The 16510-nt window shown below is 37.2% G+C and overlaps 1 protein-coding gene across 15 annotated transcripts in view; it reads left to right on the forward strand.

Moving 5' to 3' along the window:
* CADPS2 (calcium dependent secretion activator 2) overlaps positions 1–16510 on the forward strand; it is a 315444-nt gene that overhangs the window by 257169 nt on the left and 41765 nt on the right. For 10 of the 15 annotated variants that reach the window (XM_080575606.1, XM_080575607.1, XM_080575605.1 and 7 more), the window contains 5 exons: positions 5042–5183; positions 5319–5438; positions 12548–12703; positions 14299–14446; positions 15456–15470. In XM_080575606.1, coding sequence (XP_080431732.1) covers positions 5042–5183; positions 5319–5438; positions 12548–12703; positions 14299–14446; positions 15456–15470 — 581 coding nt within the window. The remainder of the gene's footprint in view (positions 1–5041; positions 5184–5318; positions 5439–12547; positions 12704–14298; positions 14447–15455; positions 15471–16510) is intronic. The other 5 variants (XM_080575617.1, XM_080575616.1, XM_080575618.1 and 2 more) reach the window with 3 other exon arrangements.

The following is a 16510-nucleotide window of genomic DNA, read 5'->3' on the forward strand; positions in this document are numbered from 1 at the left end:
TGTAGTTATTTAATTATTCAGAGTAATCTTTTTTTTTTAGTGTTTCAAGAAAGACAGTTGTCAATTCCTCTTGGTTTAAGATGGTGTTAGATCTTCTACTGGCATGTACATAATTTCATGAAGTGTTTCTATATTTAGCTTACTTTAGAGGTTTATTAATTTGTACATCTCAATATTCTGCTCCTTCCCAATTTTTTTTTCCATTCTAATGTCAATGAACTTTAGCTGTGTTATTTGCTGACGTGATACACTGTGCTATGTGCTGTTGCTCAGCATTATCGCATTAGTGTTTTGTGATGAGCATTGGCACAAATCAGTCAAAACTAGGAGTATTATAAAGTTAATTCATAATCTTTGTTTTCCATCAAATATCACTCAGCAAAATACATGTGTACCTGTTCTAATGCAACCATGGCACACCTGTCTGATAAAGCTGACTTAGAAAAAAAAACAACTTGAGAGTTAGCCTCTTGGAACACATTGCCATTATCATGACTATTGATTGAAAACAGGATTTCTCTGTTAGTAGTAGCATAGTGGCAAATAGTTTCAAAACTAGCACCATCTTCCTTCTTTGTTACAGGCTTTGCACCACTTTCGTACTAGAAATTATGTATACCATAATAGCCCCCATCTTAAACTGCAGGATAGAGATAGAGAACAATTAGGATTCAAGATAATCAAGGCAAACTTTATATCCACAGAGATACCTCTCATCAAACCTTACATGCTGCATTAATTGTATTGGGACTCTTTTCTCAGATCAGGGACTTAGGATTTTTGCTCAGTCCTGTTAGGAGCTACTTTGAAATTATAACCTCCCTTCAGTTTAGAGCTGCATGTTTTGGTTACAAGTACCGCAAGCTAACTCAAACTGCATAACGGCTTACCAAAATATGCAACAATCTGGCTGGATGGTAGTTTAAGGCGCGCGCGCACACACACACACACACAAAGGCAATAGGCTGTTTGTGTCCATTTGTCTTGTAAAGATGAAATTCTTTGCAGTTTCATTGCCAAAGTTCTGAGAGGGATGGAAAATTTTACTCCTTAAGTAAATTTACAGCTTGCCTACGTATTGTCTCTTTAAAATGCACTTTCAATGGCAAAATACATATCAATTAGTATATAAGCTGAGACACTGAGGCAATTTTTCCCAGAATTTAAGTTACTGATTAACAAATGCTCTGTGGAAGCAGAATGAACTATAAACAAGAAATACGTGGAAATACCATCTTTCTTCTTTCGGGGTATTGGATGACTTTCAACTGCTATAAATAGAACATGGAGCTCCAAGGAAACCTCTTTCTTGAAATTTACTATTTTTAACTTGGATTTAAAAATGTGCCAGGAAATCCAAGTCTTGCCTTCCTGAGAATCCTATAGACCGTCTGCAAAAGTGCTAATTTTGCCACTAGTAGAGAGACTTGTGATAACCAGTGTCATTCTTCCCTTCCCTTGATTCTGCAGAAGCTCTTGAGGACAGCTTACTAAGCTGACTCCAGGGTAACTCCCAAGCTTTGCGTAAAATGAAAACAAGCCCCAAAGCTTCTGAGGTACATCAGAAAAGTAGATTCTTTTCCTCCTGTTAACAGGAGAAACCTAATTCCAGTGCTGCACCATTACGCTATACTTTTCGCCTCTGGTCTTCTCATGTCATGTTTTAATATATTTCAGCCACCTAATAAATAAAGGTTGAATAATATTATACTGTATTTCAAGATTTTTTTTTCTGTGGGATGTTTCTGTTCCTGCAATACATTTTCCATTGATTCTGTGTACACGTTACCTTGCCCTGGCATAGGCTTTCATTTTGTTGTTGTTTGTGTGAATATGAGATGGCTCATATGAAGAGCATGTGGGGCATCTATATTGACAAGACAATGGAGAATTAAGCTACATAGCTTTGAAGACAAGTGGTAGTTGAGGGATTTGAAGTGTGGCATTTCCTCAAGGATCTCTTGTTTCCTATCTGCTTTGATGCACAGGTGGTACCTTTTGGTAAGATCAATTCTAATCATAGGGTAGAGTGCCATGAGTCTGATGATGATACTCAGCTCTGTCACTTACCCCTGCACTCTGAGTTTTTTTCCCTGCCCTGCAGTAATCCTTGACAAAGATCGCCAGATGGGTAAATTGGATCTGCCATGTCCTCAACCCTAGGAAAACAGAATGCTCACAGAGTTGCTGATCCGCAACAGCGCTTGTGTGTGTGTGCCCACATACAGAGGGATCGACTTGGAAGCACAGTCAAAGGAGGCGGCTTGGCATCAGTTTAGATAGTTTCATTTCCCTGTAAAGATTGATGTTAGGAAAATGATTCAGCTTTCTAAGTTGAACAGCTTTTATTGCCTGTGACTTCTTTAAATTTCATTCTGACTTCTGAATAACAAGAATTGCCCTCCTGCCCATGAGGCTCTATTACTGTAATTCCCTGAGTAGGTCTGGTAGCAGAGCATTTCAGCGGTGTGTTCAGAAAACAGTAAACTACAAGCTCATCCCTTCAAGTAGCTGTGATTGCCTGATTAATGCCAGCGCTGAACTGATTCGCTATAAAGCAGCAATATTGACTTAATTGATACGGTTGTATTCTTCTTGTTGTTTTTAAGCTCAAAGTAGCCTTGAAAAAGCAGCCTTATATGTAGCTTGCTACTAGCCACCTTTTGTTTCTCAAAGGCAGTGCTCATCCACTGTTTACTGTGAAACGCAGCATGTGGGCAAGCTTCCATGTCTTTCTGTTAATATCCAAATTCTTCTAGGTTGTTGTTATTGTTGGTCACAGATGCTGCAATTTTAAGATATATAAATATAAGAAAATAAAAATAACACTGTTTGGAGTGCCTGACACACAATTAATTATGCCAGAACTAGCTAGTTAGCAAGTAGTTCTATGAGCAGTGTAAATAATGGAGCATGTTTGTAATGGACCCATAGGTGCTCTCTAGGGTGGATTCTCAGGTGTTTAATAAGAGACAAGCTTATGCTGCTGCCTTTTTCTCAGTGGAAACCCTAATAATCTCTGTCTGCTACATAGCTGCCTGTTTTCATGAAACTTCATATTCTGGAGATCTCCACCCCCATGTCTAATATGGTTGAAATTAGCTAAAAATATTGAAATTCTTAGCAAGAGAGAGGCAGGTGGCCAAATGCAGAGGGAGTTTATCTTACCAATCTTCTCTCTTTAGGTAAAATTGATTAATACATAATTTCCCATCATTGCAAGGATATTTTAAAGAAAACAGCCCTTGGCTTCATTTTTAAAAATCATAATTAAAAAAAAAAAAAATAGCGTCCAGACATGCTGAATGTTGATGTTGTGTTTCCTTGCAATGCAGGTAGCAATGGGGAACTGAAACTTGATGGCATGTTTTCTCGATAGTTTCCATCTCTCCCAGATTTAGACTGTGGTGAACATCATTCATAAATGGAAGATAAAGGAGTTTCTGGAAGTTGCAGAAATTATTTTTATATGTTATACATGGAGTTGTACTAGTGGTAGAACAAGAAGGTTTTATAGATTCCTGAGATGTATTCCCTGGTTATGAGCCCCGTGATCTAGCCTTTTAATTCATAGGAAGTGGAGGAAGCCTTCTCAAAATGCAGTTGAGGAACCCCTCCATGCCAAATGAGAAGTCTGGCAGCAGGAATAGGTTGGAGGAGAAACACAGAAGCCATAAAGGAAGGATACAAATGCCTTCCCTAGAGACAGTAGCTGCTCCCATTGCCTTTCCATTTGAAAAGTTTGGTGTCTTGAGACATAAAGCGTGAGTGCACCCAAGCCTGAAGCACACTGAGCTGAAGATAAAGCTGAAGGAAGGCACAAGATAATTTAAAACAACAGAAAAAGTGTGGGAGAAAATAAGGGCTACCAACACCATGAAAATGTCTCCCTGTGGCTCAGCTTGCCTACATGACACATGGGAATATCCTTATGGGTCCTAATAATAGTACTAGATTCAAGGGTGAACACAGACATTCAAAACATGAAACTGATATACTGCCTTGGTGCAGTAGGACATAGATGCAATGAGGGTAAGGCTTTGTTAAAGAGCATTTTAAGGGCTATCAGGATGAACAGTGGCGATGGCAAACTTATTTTTAGGTTTAGAGCCTCTTCAGTTTACACTGTGCATACCGTTTTTCATGCAGTAAATCCCATCTGTGAAGCAGGTAATTTTCTACTTCTTGTAGTAGCTTTACTTCTCTTGAGAAATGCTTCATGCTTATAGAATCCCCCACCAGTCATCTCTGTTTCTTTCAAAAAGCAAGAGAAAACCTCTAACCGTGTTATATGTCATCAGCTTCCCTAAGCATTTTAAGCAACTAGTTTTCAGCATTTCCTTTAAATAGTTGGTGTGCTTTAAATAGTGGTGGGCTCTGGCATGCTGAACAGGCCTTGAGATACATAGGCATACTGAGACACGTTGCATGTAGGTACGGGCAGTGATTCAGGACTTCGCTGGTTCCTGAGGGCACAGAGCAAATGGGTAAACTGTTCTTAATCCCCCAAACACTCTTATGTCACATATTGCCTTTTTCCTGTAAGCTCTTTGAAGGAAAGGCCGTATATCTTTATATTTTCGCACATAGCATATTGAAGCTGGGATGGTTTATTGTAACCTCTGTTATCCTTGACATAAGGAGAATAAAAATAATTGAATTATATTCAAATACTTTTTTTTTCTTTTCTCTTGGTTCTGTCTTGTTGTCTAAGTGTTGAATAAAATTTCTAAGGCTTATATTTAGTGAAGTGTATTTTAAGAAGATGAAAAAGTGTTCTGGCTCGATAAAACAGTTAGGTATGTGCCTGGTTTTCATAACAGTGACATTGAAAAATGTGCTGCAGAGCCTTCATGAAGAAATTTTTTTTTTTATATATGTTTTATGAACAGTGCTTCCTACGCAAGCTGTGTGACACTATATGTACTTGTTCTTAAAGTGCTTTTACGTTCTAAAACATTTTAAGAGATATTCTTTCCTATAGGAAAAGAAATTAGGGGAAGGCGTGACATTTTTGTTTGTGTTTTGTTTCTTTTTGAAGCATTTTTGTGCAATGGAAAGTTTCACAAGCACTTGCAAGAAATTTTTGTTCCCATGGTCATCCGCTACATTGATCTCATGGAATCATCAATTGCCCAGTGCATTCACAGAGGTCTTGAACAAGAATCGTGGCAACCTGTCAAGTAAGTGCTTTCTACGAGATCTGTACAAAACACCTGCTTTGTATATAGCTTTCTCTCTAATCAGGTGTTCTCCCCCATTGTCCTCTAAATATTCTATTTTTTTATTGTATTCCTACATTGTTTATTTCTTCACAGGAGCATCAGCAACAGTCTTCCTAATGTAGCTCTTCCAAAAGTGCCAAGTTTGCCTCTTAATCTTCCACAAATGCCTAGCTTTACTACACCAACCTGGATGACTTCTATGTATGACTCCACGTGTGTATTCTTCAATAACCTTCTGACTGTATGTCAGCTCTGCATGGCCTTGCTAGTGTTCTGTGCAGCTGTATTTGGATTGCATGGTGTTTATGATACCTTAGTTGGAAATTATCGTTTCTTGGGAGTGAGCCAAGCATGGACTGTTAGTTAGTTGTGCTTTCTAGTGCATTAAAATGTAGCAGTCTTAAACTTGATAACTTACAAAATCAACTTGGCAAAGGTCTGTCATAGTAGTGTTTTATACCCTAAGCAACTTAACTACTCTTCTCAATTAATAAGCAGTTTGGAACTTTTTGAATACTTTATTTTAGATCATAAAGTGAGGCAGCCTGTCATATTCTTGCTTGGGTTTGATTAACTCATGGTATGTATAAATTGGTTCTGAAAACATTTATAGAATAAATAGCCATACTACAGGGAAATAGTAAAGGTTAATCAGTACCCAGAACATAAGTATATCTATTTATTCATCTATTTCAAATATATATATGTATTTTATTTTTTTCCCGACACTTGTGTTCTTTTCTTTAGAGAGAGGGAGGGGGAGAGAGAGATCAGACATGCCATGCCCTGTTCTGCAGGAGTGCTTGCATAGTTACAGGCCAGAATTCTCTGTGTGTGGACACATTCCTATATATTTGAGGAAGGCTCAAGAAGAACATTGTTTTAGCTCAAGTTGTATTATAATATGAATGTGAATGACTTCAACAAACATATATTTAACACACAAAGCCTGATAATATAATTTCATTAAAACTATTGTTTTCGCAAGTTTTGTGACGGAGTTAGACACTCCTAAGAAGCACTCAGATCCATTACTGTGAGAGTTGATAGTTTGTGCTCTGCCAGATATCTGGCAGTTGTCTGTTGAGTATTATGATTGTTTTACTGTTGCTAATTCCTCTAAAAGTTGAAAAAACCCTTTTCATTCTTGCCTTTGGTGCCTTTTGTGTTTCCTATAAATAATTCTAGATTTCTCCTGATGTGCTTATGCAAGTCATTTCAGTTTTGAGTACAAACTATTTGGTCTTCTGCTACTCTTTCTAACTGACCTTTGTCTAGTTATTCCTGCCCTTTCAAGGGTTACTTGTTTTTGTTTTTGTTTTTTAAGAATAGCTTTCAGAGTTGTTATAACTCTAGATGTGGTCTTCTTACAGTCTGTATTCTAGCAGCCCCAGTAATTAATATGTATGTAATAATAAGTATAATAGTAATTAATAAATAATAAGTATGGAGTCTGGTTGGAGGATTATACTGGTAGATCTCTTCTAAATTAAGGCTTTGGTGTAGTAATAAATACCTAGACAATATTGTGAAAATCAGAGTGCCATGAAACTCAGCCATTGGCACCTCCCCCTTGCACATCTTCTAGAATTAAGGTACGTGGTGTATATGGGAAAGTATGAATAACATCATAAACTAACTGGTGAGGTTTTGAAAGCATTAGTGAGCACTGAGGTTCACGTGAGCTGCAAGCACTTGCAGTAGCTCTGCAGCTTCTCAGGAGAAGTGGGGATGAGTGCTGTTCCAGGTGTGGGGTCTGCACATGGCCTCCGAAAGGCCATCATCCCCTTTCAGCTGCCCCTTGAAGCATGCCAGAAGAAAAGGTCTGCCAAGGCACTGGATCTGTTGTAGGCAACTCTTCACCTTCTTTTTCCCCAGAAGTAGAGCCTTGAAGTTCTATTTTAGGAAGGAGGTGTACATTTACTTTCAAGATTTTAGGTAGTATTAAGTTATCTTTGTAATACTGTGGAATTCAGGTAGTATTTTAAGAATCAGCATACCTGCATCCGACTGAAGAGCCAGGAAACGTCTCAAAATGGCCATATATTTTATTTGAATCAAAAAACAAAACCAGTTTGAGTGAAGGCATTGTAAACCAGTTGTTCTTCCTCTCAAGCTAATGAGTTTCTTCCTTCCTGCTGGTTACAGAGTCTCAGGTTCCAGCATTGGAAGTGTGATTTTTTTTTTGTTATTACATGAAAGAACGTAGTAGTGTTTATTTCCCTACTGCTCCCACCCAAGTCTTTTCAGGAAAAACAGAGCTCCCTCTTTCTAGTTCAATTCTCCAATGGGAAGTAACCAAGTTCCTGTTCTCTAACCCGTTTCCTGTGAGCTTTCCCTTTCATTATGAGGAACACCCACCTTAAATAGGCTAGGGTTGTGTATTGTACAGAGTCAATGGAAGCACCTAAATTCATGAGCCAGGGATCTCCTTTGCCAGTGGTTGCAGGTGGCTCCAACTGTCACCACCAAGTCCTTCTCTGCCCGTCCACTGTGCTCCCTCCTCCAGGCCTCACGGCTGAAGCTTTGGCAAGAAGATGACTAAGTATGTCACTATATTGTTCTAGACTTCTCTCTCTTTGAAAGTGATGATTTTAGCCAGTTAATCATTATTAAATTGAATTACACAATGAAGAATTACAGGCAAGAAAACTGAGACAAAAAAAGTCTGCAAGTAAACTGAGTTATTTTTAAATGTTTGCTAAGTCTCATGTCTATTGCAGTTGTAGTAGAAGAGTTTTCATATTCTCCAAGCTTTACTAATATATAAGCCTTGGTATATGATTATGAGTTTGTATTCATAGGAGCTCTTAAGTCCACACTCTCAAGTCTGTTCATATTCAACAGAGCTGATACCATGCCTAAGAAATTTTGCTGAATAGAAAGACATGAAAATATATAGTTAGGCATTTCTTTGTGTGTATTATTGATAATTGTTACAATATTTTCCTCTGTATCACTTAAAAATTGCTCAAATCCTTTTGAACATTACTAGAGAATATTGTTTATCACTTTTAGTTAACTTTTTTTTTTCCTTAATCATATGTTTTGCAGCAGGAAATTTATACTACTTGTAACAGCTCTTAAGAAGATCATTACTTCATTGCCAGTTGTTTTAGCTTAATGTTTTATTATTGGGCATTGGAAAGAGATGAAAAGAGGAAAGTGTTCTGTGTAGTAGTCTGTTTTTCTTGATTGGTCTCTGGAGAGGATAACTCACAGGACACCTTGGCTAGACGTACAGTGCACTGTGAATTGCTGTTGCATTTGGCTAAAGATAATCTCCTAAAAGTCCGAATATTCTGTAAAAGCTTCTAATTAAACAGAATGAGGCATTTCTTAATTATTCATTAATTCAAATACATTACTTTAAATTGTACTTCTGTTCCATTTCATTATTTTAAATTTCGTTTCTCTACTTCTTCTGGACCTGGCTTTTAAATTAGATTTGTGGGTGATTTTAATTCTTTAATTCAGTTTCATTTGTATATTACTATTATTTTCAGTGCAGGCGTGGCATAGATTCACTGACTAAAAATATAGTAAGTACGGACCTGAGGTTATCTGTTGATATCTTATGCCAGCATAGAGCATCAGGTTCAGTGAATCTTGAGGCTGGAGAAACATGGGATAAGATACATGCTTGCAGCAGGACACTCCTGTCTCTTCTACCAGCCAGAGCACACAGATCCAAAGGAAATGTTCTTCCTGCTATGGCCCAGCTGTATTGAGTGGCAGAGGGAGCAGTCACAATGCTCTGACTGTCACACACAAAGATGTGGTCTGAATATGAGCTCTCTTGCTGGACCTCTCTGTGTGTTTGTGCATGCTGAATAAGTCATTGGGGCACATTTCAGCACTGTTTTGGGGGGTTACATCTGTAGTGCCACATTTGTTCCTGTCATAGTGCTTGCCTGTGGGAAAGTGGAAGGTGGCAATCGTTAGTGTTTTTAGGGATGGGTAGTTAAAAATATAGCCATAAGTAAGACTGACAGAGTAGTGAAACTTAGCTGAGGTGGTCCCTTCCGGTGGAATATGGAGTTTTGAATTCAAGGCAAGTATAGCAAGCTCCTATTGAGCATTCTGGTAGATGAATGAATGCTATGGGCCATATTTAATTTCTTCCAAAATAGCTTCATTTAAGAAGAAAGAAGAATTAAGAAAAATGTTTTGTTTGCTTAAGCCTGAAATTGCCTCAGTCTTGAACTAAGTAGGAGGAACTGAGAGGTAGCTGACTCTAATGTCTTTGAGGGACCACACACAAGCTGGTACTTGCTGTGACAAAGCTCTACTCCAGTCTTTCCCCTCACCTACTGATGAAAAGTAGAGAGTTGGTGCAATTGCCATTGATTCTGTAATTACTGAAAATCCTTTTCTGTTGAAAGAATTCCTGTCTGAATTTAAGAAGAGATTGGACTGTGCACTTAGTCACATGGTCTGAACTTTTGGGTAGACCTGTGCGGTGTCAAGAGTTGGACTTGATGATCCTTAAGGGTCCCTTCCAACTCAGTATATTCTATGATTCTATGATTCTATAATTCTCAGTTGACTTTCTGAGCCTTGAATATACATATTCATGGGAGGTAGTAGAGCTGGAGCTCTGAAACTGTGGACTCATAAAGAACGTAGAACTGGTGCCATGTTTTGTAATACTCCCCACAAAACACAAACGGGTTATAATTCAGTAATAAACTTAAAAATATATAATTGCAATAATTCATAAAATCGCCATCATTGAGGCATGTGTTGACAATTAATATTATTTGCAATGCTTTTACACAAGAAGGCCCAGAAAAAAAAAAAATCTTAAAGTCCAAATAAAGCAAGTATCTGGTACAAACAGCAGTAACAAGTTGTTTGAAATCACTGTTCTCTGCAGCAGCAAGCAAACAAATTGGATATTTGTGCCTAGATGTGTGAACTAGGAAAGAATAGTTTATGCTGTAGCACTTCATTTTCCTTCCCCATCTGTTTAGTATAATACAGTAGTCAAATTCAAATGTCATTGGACGATGCTGAATAAAAAATTGAAGAATGGAACATCAAAATCCTGTGAGAAGAGAATGAATGAATTAGTGGTTCTGACAGAATGAATTAGTGTTTCATGAACCTGTGTCTATTACCACATTTATTATAATTTGAAACTTTACTTGGTAGTATAATAAAACCAAATTAAGTGGCTACCAGGGAGTGAACGTGCATAAGAATACATTGATGTTATTGAGAGCACATGAGTCCTCCTGAGTCTTAAAGAATTTCATTTGGAATTCCATTAGGATAAAAAGAAGAAATTATGGAGGGATAAAAAATGATAAAATTGTATGATTTGGTGATGAAAAAGAGTAATTCTGTTTCTTGAGAAAGTATGCTTTGTTTTCTGGAAAATGTGCTCTTATCAACTGTAATATCGACTGGCATTGCCCCCAGTTCTGTCACTATATAATTCATCTTCTTTTACCCCATCTGTCTCAAAAATTGACTCCATCATTTTCAAATCAAATATTGCACATAATATAGCATCTACAGCTTTACTCACTGACGGTGTACAAAGCAGATATAATGAAATCTTCAGTATTTGATGTCATGTAACTTAAGAAACAGTCCAACAGAATTGTAGACTTTTTGAGGAGTTTTGGTGGTTTGTTATTGATATTTCTTAATTAAACATTGTGGTGTATAAAAGCATTCCCCACTCAGCTCTAACCTTAACAGGTAACATCCCTGTGCATATTGTAATCTTAGCTGTCTCCTGGGCCTTTTTCCTGTTTCTGCTGCTTTCTTTCAGGAGGACAGTACAATGTAAAATTAGCAATTACTGTTAAAAATAAGTGGGGAAAATACACATGGTGATATGCAAGGCCTGTTTGAAACTGTGGAATAGTTCACTTCCTGTGCGTAGTGAAGACATCAAAACATACGACATTTAAGTCAGTCGCTTGGGCCCAACCTTTTCCTTAGGCAGGTATCAGTGCTCCCAGCTTCTCCCTGGCTCCCCTCTCCTCCTGGCCTGGCTGTCCTTTGTGGCACTGAGACAGCACAGCAGAAGACATCGATGGCTCTGAAGTAGTGGTAGCATGAAGACGGAGGGGAAAAGCGATGACTGTGTGGATCTGGAAGATGGTGGGGTGCTGTAGGACCAAAGTAGTGCTCCTGCTGCATCCCCGCCACCTCTCCTAAGCCCTGAGCGTGTGCAGTGCTTCAGGCCTTGCTTCACATTACTACTTGCTGTCACGGCTTGCCTAGTGTAGCCTGGTGTTAGTGCTGCTGAGATATTAGAGGTCTTTCCTGCTTTTCATTTTGATTGCTTATTTTTTAACCTGACTCTCCCCAGTCCTCAGCACTCTCAGCGCTCACTGTCTCCTTCCGTGAGAACTGTGGTCACTTTACGCTTCGGCAATTGTGTTCTTTTCCCATGAGGTAGAAGAAAGAAAATTACAGTCGTGATACATTTAAGCTATTTGAATCTGAATTAAGACTGCCAGGCACTTATTGTTGTTTGTGTCACTAATATCCTGGAATGCTGTTCTGTGTAGTATTGTGACTCCCTAAGGCTTTAAAATACAAGACATCGTGAGAATATTAGTTAATTCACATTGACAGTGGAAGTGTAACCATACTTACTGCTAAGATTATCCTTAAGTTCCCGTGTTTTACAAGTAAATGTCTCAAAATTTAGCGCTTGGTTCAGGGCAGAAGAAGAACTTGAGAACATGGACGATCTGAGGTGATACAGAGCCATATTAATCCCCTGTTTTGTTTGTGCACAAATTTCTTTGAATGGTTTCTGTTCTCTCTTTTTTTTTTTTTTCCACTGAGATCTGATGTTATTCACTCTGTTTAAATTAATGAGTATTTATCAAGGGACTGTTTGTCTGGGTATTTTTTCTATGATATTACTACTAGTGTCCTCATTTCTCTGGTAGGTTTATTTACCTGAGTTATGAAAGGAAGAAAACGTATGCAAAATCTTAACCATTTTAAAAGGTCCTAACAAATTAATATTCATTTATCCTTAATTTTTCCAGTCTTGATCTGAAATTTGGGCTACATCATTTCTCCATGTTCCCCATCATCCCACCTAGCCTCCCTTAACCTGCCATATTTCTCATCTTAAAGTTGGAATTATTTTAAATTTCCCATTACCATTTTTACATCCTCAGAATAAGAGCAACTGTATGATGAGATACAGTGAAATGAAGGAGGAAGATGGGGTGGTGATAAGGAAATCTTATTGTCCTAGATAATTTTGTGACAAATGGGATAGACACCCATACATTTATCTTCTGTCTCTTGGGGATTTTGTTTTGTTTTGTTTCTTATAGAAATGGCTCAGCTACATCAGAAGATCTTTTTTGGAAACTGGATGCTCTACAGATGTTTGTTTTTGATCTTCACTGGCCAGAACCAGAATTTGCCCACCATTTAGAACAGAGACTTAAACTCATGGCAACTGACATGATAGAAGCCTGCGTTAAAAGGTACAGTTGAAATGACCAATTGAAAATGGGGAGAGATTTGAAAATTAACGTAGGAACAGATATACTGGTGCACAGATGTCCATCAGTACCAGAATCCTGTTTCCTACAATGATCAGTAGCAGACGTATAGCAAAAGATCATAGAAATCAGGGCAAGTAGAAGGGGATCATGACATTTATTTCCCAGTACATGACAACCAGCAATTTGACAAAATCTGCAAAACAGCAAGGAGAATTTCTACATATGTGAGCGGTCCCTTGGAAGTCAATGAATCACATCTTGTTTCCATTCCATATTTTTGGCAAATGCTAACAAATTTCAGAATTCTCTGAAAAAAAAATATATATACATTTCAATTCTCCATTATTATGTTAGTCTTTACTTTCAGTTAATGATACTAGTTCATTTACCGTTTTAGAGTACTACCTCTAAGAAAGATATTGAAAACTAAAGAGGATACAGCATTTCATATAAGAAAGGAAGAGCATCTATGAACCATCCAACTAAAACTAAGTTTTATATCGTTAAGTGTCAGGAAATTATACAGAAAACATAATGTTGTTTTTGTTTTGTTTTGTTTTGTTTGTTTGTTTTCTTAACCTGCATGTTATAGTTGTGGGTATATTCTCCTAAGTTAATCATAGGTGATCTGAAAAGATCTCTGCCATAGTTTTCAGTAAATGTCATTGAATTTAGAATAAATATCTGTATGTATAGAAAATTTACAGGGATCTCTTATTAGGTGCCTCAGAAGCCATGATTCCACATACATAGAGAAAATTTAGTCCAAACACATGAAAATACTGGTTGAGAACAAATAAAATAAGAGAATGAGGAAAAAGTAAAAAAAAAAGAAAAAGTTTGTAGACAATTCAACAGTGTCAAACAGAAAATTTAGAACACTGATATGGAGGGCTAAAGAAAAAGAAAACCTTTGATACAGGAATACCTGTTCCATTTTGTAAAATACTGTGTCAATTTCTGCTATGCACATTTACAAATAAGGGTGGAAATAAAACATTTTTATATTTATGTATTCTGAACTATTAGTATTTATTTTATTGACATTACTCCTTATTTCTACTGGTGTGAGAAGAATAGTTTTTTTGTATTATGAATCTCATGACATATCTTATGTTTCAATATAAATATTCATATTTGCTTAATAATAAACTCCTTTGATGAGATTCCCTTTTCTAATAAAGGAGGATTTTTGAATTATATTTCTTAGAAGCAAGTACTTGTTATGGTAAACTACATTTTAACATAGAAGAGATGGAAAATGTTGGGTATTTTCATTGCTTTAAATCATTCTTAGTCACCATACAAGGAAGCATATTGTTGTCTAGTAGGCAAGAAGATAATACTTTTATTATTCAAATGCATTAGCTGAAGCAGTGAAGAACCTTGAGATTACCATCAATACAATTGTTTATTGAATGGGTGGATATTCTGCATTTACAGAATTTCATTTCTAAAATCTCCTCACGTGCATGTATATCGTTAAGTCAACATGTTTAGTAAGGTTTATACATTTCTGTAATGGTTGTTCAAAATTCTCAGACTCATTTTATGAATCGTGTTTTAATTAACAGAACAAGAATTGCATTTGAACTCAAGCTGCAAAAGACAAACAAATCAACAGACTTGCGTATTCCTTCTTCTCTGTGTACAATGTTTAATGTCTTAGTTGATGCCAAAAAACAGACAGCTAAACTCTGCATTCTGGATGGAGGGCAAGAGGTAAGTGAAATTTTGTATGCTTAATTCCTATGTTCAGTTAATCCAAAATGTCTCGCTCCATGGACTGTCTTTAGTGGATTAATTTCAAATTAACTGAAAGGTGTCATGTAGCGCTCTGTACAAGAGCTTGCATAGACTGCTCCTTAGAAGCATCACTCAAGACATTACCCCTCATCCTCCACCAGAGAAGACACAGAGTGCGTCCGTAATTTATTTGCTGTGACCTGTAAGTCTGTAGACAGTCAGAGGATTTCTTGATTCACAGCCACTCTGGGAATTTCTCTTGAGTTACAGCAGATCATCAGCCCTCTTCAGGACTCTTTTGTAATAGTAAAATAGAGCCAAAACATTGTCCTTTGCAGCCAGGTTTTAACTGAGTAAGATTTGTTTTAATTGGCTCATACACTTAGCATTCATGTCTGTGAACACGCTGAAAATAGAGGAAAGAAATAATCAGCTAATTTTATGGGATTTTTTATTTGATTTCCAAGGTCAGAGACCATTTTGGTAGTCATCTGCTACTGGGATTGTAGATTCTCCACACTTGAAGCACTGATGTATTTTTGAAGGAAATACAGGCTTCACTGACTACTGTACTTCCCATTTTGTCACTCTCAGCAGGAATAATATGCAAAGTGAAAAAGGGCATACTGTGTACACTGGTGAGATTACCAGCATAAAATTAAAACTGTTCTTGCTATGCATTAGTACTAATGCATTAGTGTAATCTTGTTTTGGAGAGATGGTAAAAATATTTGTCAGAACTTGGCAACAAAAAAATGTCTGCTTTGGACAGGTTTACATTAGGTTGTTTGGTCATATTGTTTATGTTGATTTTCCCATTTCTGTACTGTGCTTTTTCATTTTATTGATTCATCTTTTTGAGTTAGTGTATTCAATGTAATTGTCTTTTTTTTTTTTTTTTTCCAATTCAATGAGATATTCATCATTTCCCTGTTCTACCCTGTCATCTTTATTTTTCCTTTTGGTTTTCCATGACATGAACCAGTTTGCTAGTCAATGGGTAAGTGTTTTTTCATTGTTTCTTAGCGTACATTTTTTCTTTGGTTATTAACTGCCATTTTTTATTTTAAGTGGAAATAGTGGTGATTTTGTTGTTGTTATTGTTTGCTAACCTAGCCCTAGAAATTCCATTACAGACTGACCTTGCTAGATCATCAGCTTCTAAATTCTACTTTCCTCATTCATCCTCTTAAGGTTGTTCCAGATGAATTCTTCACTCTTCAGTAGAAGAGTGTCATGTTTTACTGCATTACAAAGTAAAGAGACTCTTGCGCCTCTTGGTGAAGCAAAATAGCAACCAACAACTTGTTTCATGCTCATCAGAATTTAACCACAACTAGCAACTGTTCACCATAGGTGTTGCTACCTGGTTCATCTTTTACTTAGTGTCTGAGCAGAAACCTGCACATGTGTGCATGCCCTTCTTGAGGAAAGAGCAATACCAATGCCACCATAAAGACCTGCAGAGAGATGCTATAGCTTCATTTTCCACAATCACACCATCCCCTTCACCTGCTCTGCGTTGCATCTCCTGCATTTTCAGCCTGTCCCCCTCAGAAACAAAGTCAAGCATTCACAGATACCTTTTGGACTGCAGACCCTCACCATATTCTCTTCTGAAATCTCCTCTTTCTGTAGATTTTCAAGCTCCATCATTCATTTCAAGCTCTGTCAACCTCCAAACAGAAATACAGCCCTTATTCTCTGCTAGGTCTGACCATGAATCCAAATGCTTCCAGTGCGCTTTATTTTTTTATTTTTTTTTAACCTGTGATAAAATATATACTTATTTCAAAGTCCCCAGATAAATCGTCATCCCCGTTCATCTAATCAACCAAAAGAATCTCAAATTCTTCAGGTACCAGAAATTATCAGGCAATGTGGAAACTTTCTTTCTCATGAACTTAGAGTTTCTTCCATTCACAAGGCTGTTTCAGAATAAGAATAAAAAATAGGCTTTTCAGTCACTTGTAGTTGATATCATAGTTGCTTGAAATGCTTGAAGATTTCTTGGGTGAAGTAATTTGGGAATCTGTCCAT

This window comes from Anser brachyrhynchus, assembly GCF_964034855.1.
Source record: "Anser brachyrhynchus genome assembly, chromosome: 1".
NCBI lineage: Eukaryota > Metazoa > Chordata > Aves > Anseriformes > Anatidae > Anser > Anser brachyrhynchus.